This window comes from Sapajus apella, unplaced genomic scaffold (assembly GCF_009761245.1).
Source record: "Sapajus apella isolate SASKATOON/1434 unplaced genomic scaffold, GSC_monkey_1.0 scaffold44, whole genome shotgun sequence".
Taxonomy (NCBI): Eukaryota; Metazoa; Chordata; class Mammalia; order Primates; family Cebidae; genus Sapajus; species Sapajus apella.
In genome coordinates, this window is record NW_022436984.1 from 10406664 (window position 1) to 10428572 (window position 21909).

Here is a 21909-nt window from a genome sequence, read left to right on the forward strand (position 1 = left end):
TTTTAAAGGTACAAAGTAAGTTGCTAAAGAGATGAGAGATTGTCTATGCTATTGACTACTATAGCCCCAATTCCTAGAAATGTTACTTGCATATAGTAGACGTTCAATAAATATTAGTTAAACTGACTGATTTATAAGAAGCAAGTAAAAACAGTATAAGGTAGCACACCCTAAGTGTCAAATGACAAAACAAGTACTAAAAAAGAAACATCACTAACAGCTGAGGGTATCCAAAAATCTTAGTGTTGCAAATGGGACTTGAGCTAAATTTGCATAAAGAATATATAAATCTACAAGGTTGCAGAAGGACATTCCAGAATAAACCTTTTGAGCAATGACAAAAACAGCAGGTATGGTTTATGTACAAAGCAAGAAAACAGTATTTTGGTTTAGAAAGAGTACAGTCATGCATTGAATAATGACATTTCAGTCAAAGATGAACTGCATATATATGGGACAGTGGTCCCATAACGTTATACCATATTTTGACTGTACCGTCTCTACATTTATGGCTTGGAATGTTTAGATACACCAGTACTCATCACTGTGTTACATCTGACTACATTATTCGGTATAGCAACATGCTATACAGGTTTGTAACCTAGGAGCAATGGGCTATACCATATAGCCTAGGTATAGAACAGACTATGCCATTTAGGGTGTGTAGGTACACTCTATAATGTTCATACAAAAATGAAATTCTGTGTTATTAAGTAATTCATGACTGCTCTAATATGTATATAGGAAATATAAACAGTCTAATCATGGAGAGATTTAAAACCTGTATCAGGCAAAAAATAAAATAAAAAGAATGTGTTGAACAAATCAATTTTTAGAAGCTTGGGAGGCAATACTATGTAAACTACTTTAGCCACGGGAGAAACCAGAAGTGAATTATTAGGGAAGATTCTACTTCAGTCATCCAGATATGAGGTGATGAGGTATGAACAAGGGTAGAAGTAGTACTAGGAATTAAATGATTAAAAAAGGATTTTAAAATATGTATTTTACAGAACTAATGATGGCTAGAAGAGTGACTACAAGGAAGTGAAAGGTTGGCTGGACACAGTGACTCACTCCTATAATCCCAGCACTTTGGGAGGCCAAGGCAGGCAGATCACGAGGTCAGGAATTTGAGACCAGCCTGGCCAACATGGTAAAACCCCGTCTCCACTAAAAATACAAAACTTAGCCAGGTGTGGTGGTGGGTGCCTGTAATCCCAGCTATTCGGGAGGCTGAGGTAGGAGAATCACTTGAACCTGGGAGGCAGAGGTTGCAGTGAGCCGAGATTGCGCCACTGCACTCAGCCTAGATGACAGAGCAAGACCCCGTCTCGAAGAAGAAAAAAAGTGAAAGGTTGAGTGAAAGCTGAGGCTAGGTTTCTGGAAAGGGTAAATTAGGGGCTAGATCTGAGAAAACAGGCCAACTGGGTTTGGGAAAAGGATTTTAGAAAGGATGATCAAGTTTCAAGTTACAGTAGGTCATCCTGGTGAAGACATTAGCACAAACTAGACATGGAGAATTTTAACTGCAGAGAAGTATCAAGACTAGCTAGAGAGATACTTCTGTAAATCATCCAAAGAAAAGGAATTGGAGTGGGAGGACTTCAAAGAGTAACTGCCAAAAAAAAAAGTATAATTTAGTAATCAATTATCTGAATAGAGGATCAGAAGCAAGATCACAAGAGATTGAGAAATGAGTAATCAAAAATAGAAAAAGAGAAATACAACAGAGAGAGATGAGACTAGTAAAAACACTGAATGTAGTAAATGTGGTCCTTCCAAGAAATTCAGAGTGAAATGAAGGAGAACGAGGAATAGGATGACAGTACTAATAGATAAAGGAGCTGAGAAAGGGATTTCTTTTGTTGTTACTGGTTGGTTGATTAGTTGGTTTTTTTGTTTCTTGTTTTTTTTGTTTTGAGACTGAGTCTCACTCTGTTGCCCAGGCTGGAGTGCAGTCGCACGATCTCAGCTGACTGCAATCTCCATCTCTTGGGTTCAAGCAATTCTCTTGCCTCAGCCTCCTGAGTAGCTGGGATTACAGGCACGCCCCACCACACCCAGCTAATGTTTGTATTTTTACTATTTTTAGTAGAGACGAGGTTTCACCATGTTAGCCAGGCTGGATCCTGACCTCAGGTGATCCACCCGCCTTGGCCTCCCAAAGTGCTAGGATTACAGGCGTTGTTTTTAATTAGGGAAAACTAAAATGGCATGGCAAAGTGGAGATTACCATTGGGAAAATGGACTCAAGTCTGTCCAAAGTTAAGAATTACTGCTTGATTATAAGCTCCATGTGAGCTGAGACCCTATCTGCCTCTTCTCCATGGTATCTCCAGTGCCTAGGAGAATGCCAGTTCCAGGAAGTGTCTAATGCCCCAACCAAAAATCTTGATGAAAAAGCACAGAAATCTTTAAATTCCACGATGGCACATTTTATGTGAAGCTTTGGCATCTTTGGAATTTCCGTATTTTGGCCTTTTTGTGTTTATTCTCACTTACTTGGCTAGCTATAAGCATTCTGAAAAGCTAGATCTTAATTTTTTGAAGGGAAGCAGGCTCAGAGATAAGATTACAGTGTTTCAGTCTAAGTTCCAGATAATTGAGGCATTTATTCATTTTAAAAAGCAGAGTTCAAAAAAGTTTAAATATCACAAGATACTGGTGATGCAACATATAAACAAAATCAGAAAAACAGAATGCAAAGTAATAACAACAATATTTAAAATAAGATTTATCTACAAGGAAAAAATATTCAATTCGTTCTCAATTTAGAAGGAGTAAGACACTTGTTAAAAAAAATTTGAAGGCATAGGCTTTAGAAAAGAAAAAAAAAATGTTACAGGACCCTGCTGATAACAAAGACTTTTTAGGATGTTATGCCAAAGACATTTCCTGGCAGTAAGTGATTAACACACAAGGCGGGATGAAAGGAGACAACACTATACTGAAAACTACCAAAACCCAAGTGCAATTTGCTACAGCTAGCATCAAGCAGCAATTATGAAGCCTGTGGTCCCCAAAATGACCTCTGTCAAAATGATTTGGTATGGCCCAGGCAATACTTTATACAATAAAATGCAGACACTATTTGCACTAAAAAGCTCTTTCCAGTGGAAGTCGCAAGGCAGAACTAGCAAGCAGCAAAAGGGGCAGATACACTGCTCCCTCAAAACCAACATATACTATACATTCACTAAATTTGACAAACATGGTAAATATCAAAGATGTCTGAAACAGGTCCTGCCCTTAAGGACACAATTTAGCTGACAGACAAGATACACATATATAGACATTTGTTAATACATATTGAATAACAGTGTAACCTAATATATGATTCATTCATTTAAGAACCACTTATTAAGCAGCTACTATGTGCCAGTCACTCTACTGACCTTAGAGAAATAAAAACACCCTTAAGTGACTTGGAATCTACTGAACAAACAAATATACCAAGTATGAGATAGGACAGGGGTCTCTAACCCCTGGGCCACTGACTGGTATGGGAAAAATTGTCTTCCATAAAACCGGTCCCTGGTGCCAAAGAGGTTGAGGACCACTGAAATAGCAGGTATAATAGAGACACAGAAGTTCTCACAAATCCCCTCTTAACCAATTCTATGGATTAACCAGCGTTCTCATCTTTTTGGAGAACACTGCCTGAAGTCCAGGGCACATTAAATATTCACAGCTAATAGACTATTCTTTATAGTTCACCATACATTTTGGTCTCCATGGTAGAGTTGTATAAATTCACCAAGAGTCAACTAGGTTTCCTCTCAAAACTGTTTATGCCAGTTGCACTTGTTACTTGAATTAAAGAATTCAATTAAATATTACATAAACCAGTAAAATATGGACATAAAAAGGAATAATGCCTTGGAAAGACAAGACAATAAAGGAGACCCACCAAAAATACTGCTGTCAAATTAAATGTGGGTGAAACAACTGTAAAAGACTGGGGGTGGGGGTAATAAAAAATCTAGGATTCTGCATTCACTCTGCTTTACTGGGAAAACCAAAACCAGAAATCATTTTTTTTTTGAGACGGAGTTTCGCTCTTGTTACCCAGGCTGGAGTGCAATGGCGCGATCTCGGCTCACTGCAACCTCCGCCTCTTGGGTTCAGGCAATTCTCCTGCCTCAACCTCCTGAGCAGCTGGGATTACAAGCACGCACCACCATGCCCAGCTAATGTTTTGTATTTTTAGTAGAGACGGGGTTTCACCATGTTGACCAGGATGGTCTCGATCTCTTGACCTCGTGATCCACCCGCCTCGGCCTCCGAAAGTGCTGGGATTACAGGCTTGAGCCACTGCGCCCAGCTCAGAAATCATTTTTAAAAAAACACATGCCGAGCGTAATGGCACATGCCTGTAATCCCAGCTTTTCAGGAGGCTGAGGCAGGAGAATTCCTCGAACCTGGGAGGCGGAAGTCGTGGTGAGCCAAGATCGTACCACTGTACTCCAGCCCAGGCAACAAGAGCGAAACTCTGTTTCAAAAATAAAACACACACACAAACACACACACACACACACACACACACACACACACACACACACACACACTGTAGCTTATTCAAGAATGACAATACAAAACTCCAATCAGCATTCTAGGAAACAAAAACATGAAGGGTGGGTAGGCCTGTCTTACAGTGGCCAAGGACTAAACGTCTATATACTATTAACCTAAAACAAATTGTTTAAGATATCATTTTAACATCTTTTTGGATTAACTGACCAACCACCAGTATGGATGGTGCTGAGTAACAATATATATACAAGTTGTTAGGGAAGCACGAAGCTTCCTTATGCCTGGAAGTCAGACAGGTTTCCCAGAGTTAATGGAATCTTGAAAGATGACTAGAAATTCGCTAGACAGACAATGGGGTGGAAAACATTCCAGCCCTGCAAGATGACCCTGAAGTATGAGAGAAAAAGAAAAACTACAAAATATTTCCTTCTACTTACTATGCCCAGACCCATCACTCAGACTTTTTCTACAGCAAATTATTTAACCTTTCTTCCCAAATTTCTCACCTATGAATGTGGGAATGATTAATATCTACTACATACAGTTTTACAAATATTAAAATAGATTGTACATGTAAAGTGCTTAGCACTGTACCTAGGACATAGAAAATGCTCAATAAATGAAACTATTATTAATGTTGGCAGATAAAGAAGAACAGAAAGGAGAAACAACAGATTAAAGTACTGGGTTGAATTACTAGGACCATGGATACCTTCTCCACTGGCAGACTGTACTTTTCAAGTTCAGCAAGTGCGCTGACCCAGATCACAGGCTCCTCCCTGTTCCCTCCTTTCAGCTTCACACCAAACCACATTCCTCAGGAGCAGGTTTTGGTTGTGCCTATAACTCAGGCTCTTTTGCTCACTGGTTAACCTTCTCATTTAGGAAGTATAAATAAAAAGAAGAGCAAATCCCAGACTGGGCTGTAATTTTCCTTCAGGTGAAACTGGTATCACCACTGTGGAATTTGACACGGTATTTACTTCTCCTAACTAGATATACCGGTATCGGAGCTGATTTCTCTCACATTCAAATGAACGCTAATGAAACCTGTGTGTTCAGTAATGAAACATTCCCTCTGGCCCTTTCCTTTAACCTTTCTGGTGAGTGATGCATATTTGCCACACCCAAAATACCTATTTCACACAACCTTATACAATACTTCCCAAGCTCACCTTAATTCCAGGGTTCCTACTCCCTTATTTTTCTTTCCATCTCATCTCCAAAACAAGATACCTATTGCCTTTGTCTTCTGCCATACTGCTTCCAGCCAATTGTATAATAAATTTTCCTTCTTACATATCAATGTCTTCTAATATTTCATTATCTTATTCAGATAAGGTACTTTTTTTAAAAGAAAAAATGGCATTAAGTCTGCCAAGGAAATGATCTTATTTCGTCAAATAACTTTCTGCATAACAGCAAATACATACATAGTTGACATATTATCCTGTCCTAACATAGCATATGTAAGACTGCCTAAAAACAGACTAATAACCACACCTAGTGTCTCAATACTGGAATCTCAGCTATTCTGGAGGCTGAAGCAGGAGGATCAACAGAGCCCAGGAGTTTGAGGCTACAGTGAACTATAAGTATGCTTATGAATAGCCACTGCACTCCAGCCTGGTCAGCATGGCAAGACAGACCCAATCTCTTTAAAATAAAAATTAAAAATAACCTAAAACTCAAAGCACTATACAATTTGATATACGATCAATAAACACACACTATATCAAAATGTATATACAAAACTTAGTTAAGCTACCTTCAAAGCAAGCTAAAAAAGCTCCAAATTTGGCCTGGTGTGGTGGCTCATGCCTGTAATCCCAGCACTTTGGGAGGCTGAGGCAGGTGGATCACTTGAAGCCAGGAGGTGAAGACCACGCTGGCCAACATGGCAAAACCCATCTCTACTAAAAATACAAAAAATTAGCTGGGTGTGGTGGTGGGTGTCTGTAATCCCAGCTACTTGAGAGACTGAGGCAGGAGAACTGCTTAAACCCAAGAGGCTGTAGATTTTTTTAAGATGAAATAAGAATTTTATTTCAGTATTCCCTATACAAAAATAAAATTATTTAAAGAAATCAGAGAACTATATTGTTAAGGACTTTTGAGAAACACAAATTGTTAAAGATTTTTCTTAACCCCTTACTCTATTGTTTCACTCAATTATTCTACTTCAAGAAAAACTTGAAATAATCGTAAGAAGCCTGTAATCCCAGCACTTTGGGAGGCCGAGGCGGGTGGATCACGAGGTCAAGAGATCGAGACCATCCTGGTCAACATGGTGAAACCCTGTCTCTACTAAACATACAAAAATTAGCTGGGCATGGTGGTGTGTGCCTGTAATCCCAGCTACTCAGGAGGCTGAGGCAGGAGAATTGCCTGAACCCAGGAGGCGGAGGTTGCGGTGAGCCGAGATCGCGCCATTGCACTCCAGCCTGGGTAACAAGAGTGAAACTCTGTCTCAAAAAAAAAAAAAAAAAAAAAAAAAAGAATTTAAATTATGACAACTTTTCATACTTAATCATCTAAATGTTAAAATTCACTTGGCTCCTTCAAGTCAGAAGCAGCTACACAGAGGGAGGGACCAAAAGGAGAGGATACGGTATACAGAGCAACACCCTGGCCTGGGTACCAGGACTCCTGGGTTCTAAACTAAGATTAAACTAATTCATAGTGACCTGAGAAAAGTCACTTCATTTCTCTAGCCCTAACTGATGAAACAGGAATGAGATTACTTAAATTCTAAGGTCCCTCTGAGGTAAAATATTCATAGTCTAATGAAGAAAGAAAATCTTCTTCCTTCATTAGACTTCATTAGAGGGAGGAGGGCAGTGCATATGTGTGCATATATGCATGTGTACGTGTGTGTATTCCCGTCAGCCCTAGAATTCTACAGTTATAAGTGCCAAAATGAAAAATACAGATAAGAAATCCTTGAAGAGTTAAGAACAGGTTAATGCATGCAGTTTCTCCTCTGCCTCTGCTCTTTCCACCCCTCTACTCCCCTCTTCTGCTTCTTTTCCCCTTCTACCCCTTCCTCAATTTCTCTCTTGCCTCAAGCTTCTCTCCTGAACTCCAAATCTTCCTCAATTACTATCTCCAGTCCTTAGTATCTATAAGCTATCTACACCTTATATGAAATGCTTGGGACCAGAAGTATTTTGGATTTCAGAGTTTGGAAGATTTGAACATGCCTAATGAGATACCTTGGGAATGAGACCAAAGTCTAAACACAAAATTCACTTATGTTTCATATACACCTTATACATAGAGTTTAAAGGTAATTTTATTTTTCCCTATGGGATACTAAACTATGTTGTGCACCTGCTTTTTGACTACTGCCTGCCACATGAGGTCAGGTATGAATTTTTCTATTTGTGACATCATATCAGCAGCACTCAAAAAGTTTTAGATTTTGAGGCATTTTGAATTTAGGATTTTTGGATTAGGGATGCTCAACCTGTACTTACAGGGCAAAGAGAATGTAAGTAGCTACTGTGACAAATGGATCACTGAAACTGGTTCTTGGCCTCTACAATAAGACTCAAATAAATAATAAATTAATGCCTTCTGTCCATAGAAATCTCAACCAACAAAAAAGCAAACCACTTATTGGACACCCATCATGTACCACATATTTTGCATACTTTATCTTTTTTTAAATCTTACAACAATCCTGCTTAGTAGGGATATTATCACCCACCACATTGTACAAAAATGAGGCCTAGAAAAATTTTAAACTGAAAGTGACAGAGATGTCTGACTCTGACAGCCATACTTCCCACTGCCCAATTAAGACAGTCAATAGACTGTTTTGTCAAATTGGCCACTGAGCCAAGAAATTCCAGAGATCCAAGGACAATTTTATCTGTAATGGCCCAGAATCTAAACCTCAATGCTACTCAAAAGTATAGCTGACTTCAAGAAGACAGTAGGCTGGCAAAGGGGACTCTATCTAGAGTATCTGAACTTTCAAACACCTTTCAAAGACTGCATAGCAAAGCGTTTTGTTTTAAACTCTGCTTCAGTTATCAAGATTTTGGAGAAAAACTGTAGGTCTCCCTTTATCATTCAAAGAAGAGTAGATTTAGAAATAAAGTTCAGGACTAAATAAGCACATCTCTTGATAAAGGAGTACTGTCAACATTATTTCTCCCCAAATAATTAGTAGGGCCATTCCCATTTGTCAGATTTTGAAAGTAAAATAAGAGAATTCAGTTTCCAGTTATCGTGCCCCATAGCAATTCTACTGAACACAGCCAAAACTTCTGGACAAAATATTTTCACAATTTTCTTAAAAGCAACACAAACATAGCAAGGAATTATCCGGCCAAAATAATAGGGAAAATGGGAACCCAGTGAGGTAAGGGAGCACAAAGCCATTTTTGCCCTTAGGATATTGGCCAATCAGAATAAACAGCCTTGCAGGACCCAACAAGCAAAAATTAAACACTCCACCCATCCAGAGTAGACATCTAACAAGTGATATACCCTCACATTTAGCTAAGACCCTAAAGGGCTTATGTCTTCAAAACAAAGATGAAACAGAAGTATACTGGACCTCAAATGTATTCACAACCAAAATTCACATCAGCTGGGTGGCCCAAACACCTTAAGGAAGGCATTTACTTTAAAGTCATTCTGGGCCAGGTGTGGTGGCTCATGTCTGTAATCCCACCATTTTGGGAGGCTGAGGCAGGCAGATCACTTGAGGCCAGGAGTTCAAGACCAGCCTGGCCAACATAGCAAAACCCCGCCTCTACTAAAAACACAAAAATTAGCCAGGCATTGACCAGGCACAGTGGCTCACACCTGTAATCCCAGCACTTTGGAAGGCCAAGGCGGGTGGATCACAAGGTCAGGAGTTCAAGACCAGACTGGCCATTATGGTGAAACTCCGTCTCTACTAAAAATACAAAAGTAAACAGGGATGGTGGCAGGCACCTGTAGTCCCAGCTACTCAGGAGGCTGAGGCAGAATTGCTTGATCCCAGTAGGCAGAGGTTGCAGTGAGCCGAGATCACACTGGGTGACAGAGGGAATGCCCATCTCAAAAAATAAAAATTAAAAAAAAAAAATAAGCTAGGTGTGATGGTGCACACCTGTAGTCAAAGCTACTCCGTAGGCTGACGCACGAGAATCGTTTGAACCTAGAAGGCAGAGGTTGCAGTAAGCCAAGATCACACCACTGCACTCCAGCCTGGATGACAGAGTAAGACAGTCTCAAAAAAAGATAAAAAATAAAGTGGTTCTAGACTGGTAATGCCTCTAGACATCTACCAGAAGCAAATGCAAAAAAACAAACAAACAAAAAAACCCTTTTCTAAAGAAGATACCTTTATTTGAGAGCTCAGATTAGTCTCACAGTTTCTCTTTTTTCTTTTCTTCTTTTTTTTGAGACAAGAGTCTCTGTTGCCAGGCTGGAGTGCCATGGCGTGATCTTAGCTCACTGCAACCTACACCTTGCAGGTTCAAGCGATTCTCCTGCCTCAGCCTCCTGAGTAGCTGGGACTACAGGAGCCAGCCACCATACCCAGCTAATTTTTTGTATTTTAGTAGAGACAGGACTTTACCATGTTGGCCAGGATGGTCTTGATCTCCTGACCTCATGATCCGCCCGCCTCAGCCTCCCAAAGTGCTGGGATTACAGGTGTGAACCACCACACCCAGCCCTCCCCACTTTCTTCTTTTTTTAGACGAGTCTGTTGCCCAAGCTGGATTGCAGTGGTGGGATCTCAGCTCACTACAACCTCCGTCTTCCATGTTCAGGTGATTCTCCTGCCTCAGCCTCCCAAGTAGCTGGGATTACAGGCACCCACCACCATGCCCAGCTAATTTTTGTATTTTTAGTAGAGAAGGGGTTTCAGCATGTTGGGCAGGTTAGTCTTAAACTCCGCATCACTAAGGTGATCCTCCCGCCTCAGCCTCCCAAAGGGCTGGCATTACAAGCATGAGCCACCGCACCCAGCCAGTCTTATAGTATTTCAAGAACGGTAGGCAGCACACAAAGATAAACTAAGGACACAAGAGAACAAGTCATCATGAGCAAGAACCAGCAGAAATAACAGAACACACAAAGGTACCTGTAAGACCTCAGATAAAGGAAGTGCAGAAACACTAAAAAATAACTACTTACTACATTTAAAGAATTAAAGATGACACTGAAAATATCTGCTGAGAACAGAACAAAATGTTTTTAAGAAATGACCCAGCAGATTTGAAAAGGGACCAAAATGAACTTCAACAATAACCAAAACTAAAAATTCAGTAGATGGTTTTAACAAATTAGACTCAACTGAAGAGAAAATTAATGGATTGGAAGGTAATTCACAGACTGGAAAGTAAGTCAGAATAATTATCAAGAATAAAGCATGGAGAGATAAAAAGATGGAAAATATACAGCAGATAATGGAGAAGCTCTAAGATCAGAAATCCAAATATAATCCAAATCCAATATAATCAGAAATCCAAAAGGAGAAGAAAGGAAAATGCAATCGAGGACAAACCTAACAAGATAGCAACTAAGAAATCAGCAGAACTAATGAGAAGCCAATCCACAAGTTCCAGGAGTCTAATGAAGTCCCAAACAACATTAAAAAAAATCTATACTGTGCCACATCATAATGAAACTACAGAACACCAAAGACAGAGAAAATCTTAAACGTAACCAATAAAATAAGCTAGAAATCAGTAAAACATGGTAAAATCTTTATGTCTGTTATTTTTTAAAAAAAGCATCAGTGTGGCTCTGCTTACCTCAGAAGGTTGTAGAGGTTAAATGATATATTGTATCTGAAAGGGCTTTAAAAAAACTAAAGAGTGCTTGCTGGCTGTGGCAGTACATACACTAAAATTGGAATGATACAGAAGATTAGCATGGCCCCTAGACAAAAAATATGAAAAAATAAAACAGTAAAGATATCTGGAGATGTAAGTGACCCAGCTTGTACAAAACCTATTTCATTCTTGGTCATTCAGCCTCTCTCTGAACCTCACTTTACCTAATTGAGCTGATTACTTCCAAAGTTCATTCCAGCTCAAAGATTACTCTGTCATTACATCTCAGTCAGAAGGAGGTGATTCAAATTATAATATTCTCCTGCCTAAAAATAAAATGCTAGCTATCATCAGAAAGAACAATGGAAAAAGAAATTATATCCCAAATTCTATAAAAAGCCATCCATATATGGAATACTAATAAAAGTGTTGAAATCATCAAACTTTTATAGATATGAAAAAACAACTAAAGCAGTGGTTCCGAATCCCTGCTACATACTGGGGAGCTCAAAAACTACTAATGCTAGGGGTCCTAATACTAACACCTAAGATTCTGATGTAATTGATCTGGGATAAAGCCCAGGGAATTGGTATTTTTTTATTTTTTATTTTTTTGTAGAGATAGAGTCTTGCTGTGTTGCCCAGTCTGGAGGACAGTGGCACAATCTTGGCTTACTGCAACCTCTGCCTCCTAAGTTCAAGCAATTCTGCCTCAGCCTCCTGAGTGGCTGGGACTACAGGTGCACGCCCTGACGCCCGGCTAATTTCTTTTGTATTTTAGTAGAGGCAGGATTTCACCATGTTGCCCAGGCTGGTCTCAAACTCCTGAGCTCGGGTAACCCACCCGCCTCAGCCTCCCAAAGTGCTAGGATTACAGGCGTGAGCCACCGAGCTTGGCTAGGGAATTGGTATTTTTAAGTGTTACCTCTGATTATTCTAAGAGCATAGCTAAGGTTGAGAAACACTGAACTGAAGAGACAAATAATAGGATATGTTTTAAAAGATTAAAGCCTCTATAAGCTTTCTAAAATATGAAGATTATTAAATTATCAAGAATTTGAATACAATGAAAAATGAACCTGCTGACAAAATTATACCATTCCACAATGGAGTTCACCTGCTCAAAATGTAACGAAAGAGGTTTAAAGGGCCAAATAAAATCTAGGATTCATTTCATAATGTGGTTAGTAAATTTATACAATTTGCTACCCAAGATGTACTGCAAAGTTAAGATAAACATATACAGAAGTTTATATGAATTCCAAGATAACAGATACCTACTGGGTTATTAAGGAAAGCAAATACACTTGAAGTATATCCTCAATGTTCTGAGGCTGACAGTGAAGGCAACTATTCACTCCCATTAAATCTCTTAGAGCCAGGTCAGACACAGAATATGACAATGCATGGCCTCAGGATGGCACTTGTGTGCTCTGGCCTCAGAAAAGTTCATGACTGAAGATTATGCTTTTCTCTGGGGATGAGGAGATAACCAAGAGCAAAAGTTTAGCATCATGCATCTGCAACCACTTATTTATTAAGCACTTAACTTGGTGTTATGAACCATGCCTCTGCTAAGTACTTTAAATTATCTTAATTTAATTCTCACAAGGTAATTTATTATCCTTATCTTACACATGAGGAAACTAAGACTCTGAGAAATCAAAATTACGGCAAATATGTATTTTAGGCATAAAACGCATAGTAAGCTTTGTTAGAAATAATAGTCACAATAATAAAGGCAAACTTATGTTAAGTATTTATGTTTTCCATTAAAAAGCTCAGTAAATCTTCTCAGCTGTCTTTTGAGGCTGCTCAGTCTCCCTCTATACACATATTTTTGTTTGTCTTTTTCTGAGACAGGGCCTCACAATGGTGCCCAGGCTAGAGTTCAGAGGCACGATCATAGTGCACTGAAGCCTTGATCTCCAGGGTTCAAGCAATCCTCGCACCTCAGCCTCCCAAGTAGCTGGGACCACAGACACGTGCCAACACACCCAGCTAATTTTCTGTATTTTTTGTAGAGATGAGGCTTCGGGCGTGGTGGGTCACACCTGTAATCCAAGCACTTTGGAGGGCAGGGTGGGCAGATCACCTGAGGTCGGGAGTTCAAGACCAGCCTGACCAACATGGTGAAACCCCATCTTAACAACAACAAAAAAAAGAGAGTGATAAGGCTTCACCATTTTGCCCAGGCTATACTTTTTTTTTTTTTTTTCCCTGAGAAAGGGTATCCTTCTGTTGCCCAAGCTGGAGTGCAGTGGAGTGATCATGACTCACTGCAGCTTCAACCTCCCAGCCCCAAACGATCCTCCCAAGGAGCTGGGACTACAGGCGCACACCATCACACCCAGCTAATTTTTTAAAAAATTTTTTTCTGAAGATGGGGTTTTGCCATGTTGCCCAGGCTGGTCTTGAACTCCTGGGCTCAAGTGATCCTCCTGCCTCAGCCTCCCAAACTACTGGGATTACAGGTTTTGAGCCACCCTGTACCTGGCCCTCTAAATACTTCTGAGTCATTTTTGACTCCCCTTTTTTTCAAACCCCACATTCTATCCTTTAGCACATTTTGTTGGCTCTATTCAGAATTCTGTATTTTGTATTATTTTGAATATGTATCAAAATACACATTCACATATCTTGTCACTTCCACCTTAGTTCAACTTCTGCCTGGATTTATTAAAGTCACCTCCTAATTAGTCCCCCTTCTGCTTCTACTCTTGTCGTCCCTCCAAGTCTATTCTGAATCATTGCAAAGGGTCCCTTTTAAAGATGGTGTCCCTCTTTTGCTCAAAACATTCTGATGGCTGCTCATCTTGCTGAGGTATAAGGCCAAAGTTCTTACCCTGTCTGACATGACTTCTTCATTCTCTTCCTCCACTCTAGCAACTTTTGCCTCCTTGTTTTTCCTTAAACATTCCAAGCATGCTCCCTTCCCCCAGCTGTTCCTTCCATCTAGAAAGCTCTTTCCTCACCTTAGGTATCACCTTTTCAGGTCTTAGCTCGAATGGCATCTAATCAGTGAATCCTTTCTTCCCCATTCCACCCTCTCAAACCCTCTTATTTTCCTTCCCAACATTTTATGTATTTATTTATCACCATCTGCCTCAACAATTTAAGCTTCACAAGGGCAAGATCTGTGTTTTTGTTGTTGTATCTCCACCGTCTACAACAAGACCTGGCATGAAGTAGTTACTTGAAAAATATTTGGGGAGTGAAAATATAAATCATTAATGCCAAAACCCAGAAAATACAAATCATTAAAGCCGAAACTCCAGCATACAGCCTCCATGCCACATGCCCTAAGCTACTCAATCTTGCCACCTTTTTCACACAACTCTAACACTTCCAGGTAAATAGCAGAGCCTTTTCTATAACACACAGATATCAAAATCTAGGGCCAACATTTTTTATTTACGCCTGTTTTCTCCTAAGTCAGTAATTTTCAAATGCTGAGCCTTAGGTTTTCATGACCACATAAAGTTCTTTCCTCCTGATATTCTCCCTATTCACTGCTAACTCTTCTCTCCTTCACTATTCCTTTTTTTTTTTTTTGAGACAATCTCGCTCTGTTGCCAGGCTGGAGGTCAGTAGTGCGTTCTCGGCTCACTGCAACCTCTGCCTCCCGGGTTCAAGGGATTCTCCTGCCTCAGCCTCCGGCGCATGCCCCCACACCCAGCTAATTTTTGTATTTTTAGTAGAGACAGGGTTTCACCATGTTGGCCAAGATGGTCTCAATCTCTTGACCTCATGATCTGCCCGCTGGGCCTCCCAATGTGCTGAGATTACAGGCGTGAGCCACTGCACCCAGCCTCTCCTTCACTATTCTAAGGAAACTAGCCCCCTCCCCAAATGATAAACACTCTGATTCTTTTACAAGTTATATCATACTAACTAAACATGTTTCTTTGAGGTTATCTAGCACAATGCCTCACATACACATTCTTTTCTCAAATATCATTAGTACTCCTTCTCCAATCCCTTTTACAAATGTAAAGCTCACTAAAAATCTTAATCATTCTTTTCCTCCCACCCCCATGAATTGTCTAATCTCAACTGGGTGTGAGGAGGAGAGCATTATCAAAAATAAAAAGAGAATTTATCAACTAAGACGGGCAAGAGTGAAATAAATAACAAACAAATAGGTATTTGCTATAATGTGGCTGTTTCCTTACTCCCAAGATCTGAAGGACGGGGGAAGCGGTAAAGGCAGGCCAGGTAGATGAGAGCTTGGATTGCCTTTCACAACTCTTCCCTGGCAACCTGAAAAAGCAGGGCTGACAGGTTCCTGAAGGGGCAAATTTGACTTAATCTTAAAGGTATTTATGTTGACTCTGGTGTTAATGGCTTGAGAAAGATTTAAAAATTAAAAGGAGGACACCAACTGATCCATATTTTATCATAATGCATTCAACTCTTTTACTTCTTATTGTTTCCAAGAAAATTCCAATGATAAAAGAAAAATAGAGAAGATTCAAATGTAATTGGTGGTAATGTAAAGAAATGATTTAAAATTTTTTCAATTATACTAATAAGAGGAGACAAAGACCACAGATTATTGCAAACCTTTCCCCCCAAAATATATCATACACGTGCTATTAAGAAAATTACACATTTTTAAAGTTTCTCTGTGGAAGCTTAATTTAACTTGTGCACAAAACAAAAGATACTGTTAAATAAGCAATGTCCTTGGCTGGGCGCAGTGACTCACGCCATCATCCCAGCACTTTGGGAGGCTGAGGCAGGCAGATCACTGAGGTCAGTAGTTCAAGACCAACCTGGCCAACATGGTGAAACCCCATCTCTACTAAAAATACAAAAATCAGCCAGGCATAGTGGCACATGCCTGTAATCCCACCTACTTGGGAGGCTGAGGCAGAAGGACTGCTTGAACCTGGGAGGCGGTGGTTGCAGTGAGCCAAGATAGTGCCACTGCACTCCAGCCTGGGCAACAGAGCAAGACCCTGTCTCCAAAATAAGAAAAAAAAATTTTTTTAAGTAGTGTCTTTAATATGATATGCACCCATGGGAAAGCTACCTGGAATTAATAAACATTTGCCACGAATAACCCAGGAAGAGGTGTTGGTGGATGTGTGTATAAAAATTGAAGATTAACTACAGTTACTGGTAAATTGAAAAGTTTAAATGAGGAAAGGGAGTGAACAGGGGAGAGGATGGGTTGGAATTTCCCAACTTCCACAGGTAGGAAGGTAAGCATTGTTTTCTGGTGTGTTTTTTACCAAATTACTGTGACTTATCTTACATTCCCAAAACTGGAAAAGAAATTAAAGTAGCTACATGCAAAAATCATTGCCCATAACTGCACAACATTAAACTCTGCCTTTAACATTTCCTTGAAGCCTGAAAGCCACACCTTTTATAGAGTGCACTGCTAATAAATGTCAACCTGTAAGCATTCAAATTTGTTGGAAACTACATAGACAAGGTCAAAGACAACTTGCAAATAGACTAGATCAACTAAATACTACAGCGACGGAACAGCAGGGATGAGAAAGCTGCCAAAGGATATAAACATGTAACTAGAAATATAGACTTAAGGCTGGGTGTGGTGGCTCACGCCTGTAATCCCAGCGCTTTGCGAGGCTGAGGCAGGCAGATCACAAGGTCAGGAGTTCGAGACCAGTCTGGCCAACACGGTGAAACCCCATCTCTACTAAAAATACAAAAGCCAGCCGGGGTGTTGGTGGCAGGTGCCTGTAATCCCAGCTACTCAGGAGGCTGGGGCGGGAGAATCACGTCAACCCAGGAAGCAAAGGTTGCAGTGAGCCGAGACTGCGCCACTGCATTCTAGCCTGGGCGATGAAACAAGACTCCGTCTAAAAAAAGAAAAGAAATACAGACTTATAAGGAATCATAGAAACTATTGGTCACTCCCTCACTTCATTCAACTGTTCATTTATCACCTCTCAGAGGCCTACACTGAGCACCCCATCTAAAATAGCTGCCCTTATCACACTCTATTCCTGAACCCTGACTTACTTTTTTCTCACAGCAGTTGCCACTATAAGCCATTATATTCTATAGGCGCATCTGCTCGGCTGTTTGCCTCTCCACTGAAACATAAACTCAATGAGGGCAGAAGTTTGGTCATTTTTTTTTTCACCCCTGGGCCTAAACACATACCTGGCACTCAATACACAGGTGCTGAATAAATAAATGATAAAAGTGAAACCCAGAGAGGTTAAAGGATTTTCTCAAGGTCACAGACCTAGCAACAAACACAGCCCTTACTATAACCTTGTCTACTATAGCCCTGTGTGTTGGCTCTTTCCAAAGCCACTTCCACTACACCACAGAGCCTGTTCCAGCACATGATTCTATTTAACAGATTTCTCCTCTTCTTTAAGTGCCAAAGAAAATACATGTTACCAAAAAAAGTGACACACTGGGTAGCATTTTAAATTCAAGTGTTTCACCAACTAAAACTATATTCAAATTTCATAAGTATACAGGCTTAGCCCGTAAAACAGAAAGGCACAACTATTCATAGTTAAGTTCCTCTTGAAATTGGTGTGTATGCCTTGAAAGTTTTAAAACAACCACTGAAAACCTATTCAACAATTCTGAATGGCCTGTAAAGTATCAGCCTCGCTTTCATTATTTTCAGAGCCCACAGTATCTCCTCCCTGGCTATACTTTATCTTGCAGATTATGCAAGGCAATGTAACTAACTTCAAAGCCCCTTTTTAGTTCCTTTTAAAGTACAAGAAAATCTCCCAAAACACTGAACATAAAATTAACCCTTGGGACGTTTCAGACTCTGAGAACAAGAACCATCTCTGAACCATTCTCTCTGTGATCATCTAGGTCCTTCATTCAAAATGCATTAACTGGAAATACCTAAAAGAAACGTGGGAGGGGGTCGGAAGAAAGTGGAGAAGAGATAGTTACATATATTAAAAAGGGAGCTGATATATGCATAACACTTTTGCCCAAAGTCAACTTCTCGTCTCGAGTCAAGGCCTCACTGACACAACTTCTGCTGTCTTCTTGATCACCTTCCTCGCAGACAGGGGCCAAAGCCGGCACCTTCTGCCGGGACCGTCTCTAGACCTAGGATGGGGCACACCAGGACAGCTCACGGTTTGCTCCGCGTCTCTCAAAACTACTGCCAGCCCAATTAGTAAACCGAGAGGGCAGCCCTGAGATGCGGGATGGCCAGAGTTGAAATGAGCCTGGGAGTTAAGAGTGGGATGGAGGGACGAAGAGGCGTGGGGAGGGTAAACAACGCACGGGGAACGGGAGTGAGAACAGGGTTGAGGTGGGGTCAGCGAAAGGCGAAAGGCAAAAGGCGAAGGAAGGAAGGGGACGGGGCTCAGGGTGGGATGGGCGGGAGCAAAGGGGGAGGGGACGCGAGCGGGCTGGGGGAGGGGGAGAAGGGTCCGGGGCGGGGCGGAAGGGAGCAAAGAGGCGGGATGAAGACGGCCAGGCCGGGAGGGTCTTTACCTGCAGCTCCGCCCGCTCCACCTCCCACTGGGCTCTCTCCACCTCGAAGCGGGCCCACTCGTGCTGCAGGAAGTGCAGGATCCCTGGGAGACTGTACTGGGCTCGGGCCGCCCCCGCCGCAGCCGCCCCATCGCCGGCCGCGGCAGCCTCCGCCAGAGGCCCGAGCCCCTTGGCACCACCGGCGCCCGGGTGGTTGTTGCTGAAGAAGACGCCGGGACCCGCCTGCTCGTCCATGGCGGCCGCAGATACCCGGGGAGCTGCCCCGGCGCCCAGCAGCGGAGGCAACAGCGGCGGCAAGCAGCGCCTCCTCCTCCCTCCGCCGCTCCCGCCCACACCCCAGTCAGCAGGGAGCAGCCGCCTGGGAGCGGGGGCCGGCCGAGCCCGTGACGGGCCGGGAAATGGGTCAACTGCAGCGCGCGGGCGGCCCGGGGCTTGCCGGGAAATGTAGTCGCGGGGCGGGGCGCGGGCGAGCGCAGCCAAGGCGGCCTGTGGGGCTGCGCCTCGGCTGGGGCGTGGCTTCGGGCCCGTCCCGCCCGCCCCGGATCGCCGCGGAGGGGGCCGGCCGGGCGGGGAGCGCGGGTTTCCTCTGGGGCTGGCTGGGCGCGGGCGGGCGGCGTTCCAGCCTTCCTCGCACACGGAAGTTGGCGGGCGGCGCTCCCTGTTGCACACAGACACACACACGCGGGCGGCGCTCCCTGTTGCACACAGACACACACACACACGGAAGTTACCACGCCGAGATACCAGCCCGAGCCGCGTATCTTTTAAGGCTTCCTGGCCGTTCTGTGAAGAAACAGGGTCAAAGCGAACTACCTGGTGCGGCAGCGGGACTGGGGTTCTCCCGCCGTCCGTCCGCGTGCTCTCGCGCGCTCCGACTTCGGAGTTTCTGTCACCCTAGACGCTCCTCCATTCTGCCAGTCTGTGGGTCGCTGTCACGCCTGCCTTTCTTTTTTGACTCAAGGGGCTCAAACCTGTTGCCTGACCAGTTTTCATTGCTAAGGAACACTGCTCACCTCTCCAAGACAACGCCGCAGCTTGCTGCTGCTGCTGCCGCCTCCAAATTGTGGTTTGTTGACAGCCCGTCTGAAAACCTGCTCTGTTGAACTTTCTTTCCCTTTGCAGCCCTCCTGCAGTAAATCCTGTAAAAGTTTTAGCATCCAATAACAGATGCTTTGTTATTTGTCTCATTTTTCCTTACTCTCGCTCATTTTTACTCCATTTAATTGAACATGTATTTTGATTATCGGTTATCTCTCGCGCTGGGAATATTAAGATAAATGACACCATTTCTGTTATCAAAGATTGGCATATAATCAAGTATCACCGTGCCTTCAAATCGACACCACCTGAAAGAGCAAGGTCCCTTTCTGCTCCCTAGCCGAGTCTTAGATATCCTAGCCCCTCTCCATTTTCACTTGTCCTGTTCCCAGTTTCTTTAATGATTCACTTGCAAACTGGCAACAGCGTCCGCCTACCAAAGGCACACCAAAGTCCTTTCCTTTTAAGTGGCTCTCTGTAAATATTTTCCTTCTCCGAAGTCTGACAATATGTCACTATAAATTCACACTGCAACAGTGGGAGAAGGGAAGGCCCTTGAAAATAATTTTATTTATTTATTTATTTATTTATTTATTTTTTGAGACGGAGTTTCACTCCTGTTACCCAGGCTGGAGCGCAATGGCGCGATCTCGGCTCACCGCAACCTCCGCCTCCTGGGTTCAGGCAATTCTCCTGCCTCAGCCTCCTGAGTAGCTGGGATTACAGCACGTGCCACCATGCCCAGCTAATTTTTTGTATTTTTGGTAGAGACGGGGTTTCACCATGTTGACCAGGATGGTCTCGATCTCTTGACCTCGTGATCCACCCGCCTCGGCCTCCGAAAGTGCTGGGATTACAGGCTTGAGCCACCGCGCCCGGCGAAAATAATTTTAAAAATGCAAATGAGGCTGGGCTTGGTGGCTAACGCCTGTGAACCAAGCACCTTAGGAGGCTGAGGTAGGTGGATCACTTGAGGTCAGGAGTTCGAGACCTGCCGGACCAACATGGGGAAACCCCGTCTCCACTAAACTACAAAATTAGCTAAGCGTGATGGAGCATGCCTGTAATCCCAGCTACTCGGGAGGCTGAGGCAGGAAAATTGCCTGAACCCAGGAGGCAAAGGTTGCAGTGAGCCGAGATCGCACCATTGCAGTCCAGTCTGGGCGACAAGAGCAAAACTCCATTTCAAAAAAAAAAAAAAAAAAGCAAATGAAATTAAGCACCTTTTTGTCACCCTAACAAGTTATCTGGAATTCTTACGTTTTGTAGGACGTACTTCTGGGCTATCAGACTTGATGGCCATGAAAAAAATGAAGATACAGGCTGCTGAGTGACATGTCAGGGAAAGACATCCTGTCCCTGTCCTCTCTCCCCTCCCCCCTTTCCCATGGCTACTTGCAGAAAGGACAGGAAACACATTGTATCTGCTCTGGTTGCAAATAAAGATGGAGAACTCTCTTCTCTCGTTAATTGATGTTTCTGCTTTATGAATTCATTCTTTATTATCATAAAAGATTGATCCAGGCCTGGCCAAATTCCCTGTGTCATAACTTATTTTGTCTGTCTGTGTCCTTTGAGATACAGCCCAGTCTTCTCATTTATAGCTCAAGGAACTAAGTTTCAAAAAAATTGAGACAGAGGACACATGCAACAATTTAAGTCAATTCATAACAGACCACAAAACGTAGTTAAATTCATAGATAATCTGGACTACCACACATATACAAAAACACTAAATTCATAGTTCAACTTTATTACTCAATACCTTTTTTTGCTTTATGAGGACTCATTTACATTTTGGCCGGGTGCCATGGCTCATGCCTGTAATCCCAGCACTTTGGGAGGCCAAGGCGGGCAGATCACTTGAGCCCAGGATTTGTGGGCAGGAGGCAGGAGACCAGAGAATTGGGTCTGGAGGCAGGGAACATAAAGCAGATTCATGCTGACTTCCTAGAACTGAATCAAATGGAAACACTTCAGCTATGACAGGAAATATCCTCTCCATTTACTTAGAGCGCCCCCCCCAAGTAAATGATTGTAACTTTACTTCATCCTCTTCATTTACATAGGGCGTATACCAGGT

At 42.3% G+C, this 21909-nt stretch overlaps 1 protein-coding gene and 1 non-coding gene across 4 annotated transcripts in view; one reads left to right on the plus strand and one right to left on the minus strand.

Annotated features, from left to right (window-relative positions):
• STRN (striatin) overlaps positions 1-19154 on the minus strand; it is a 136099-nt gene extending 116945 nt beyond the window's left edge. The window contains exon 1 of one of the 3 annotated variants that reach the window (XM_032239305.1): positions 18789-19154. In XM_032239305.1, the coding sequence (XP_032095196.1) occupies positions 18789-19022 (234 nt within the window). In that variant the 5' untranslated portion in view covers positions 19023-19154. The remainder of the gene's footprint in view (positions 1-18788) is intronic. The other 2 variants (XM_032239307.1, XM_032239306.1) reach the window with 2 other exon arrangements.
• LOC116524351 lies at positions 11364-11468 on the plus strand. Its single transcript, XR_004257294.1, has one exon. It is a non-coding gene; the product is annotated as a U6 spliceosomal RNA (small nuclear RNA).
• Positions 19155-21909: the final 2755 nt, after the last annotated feature.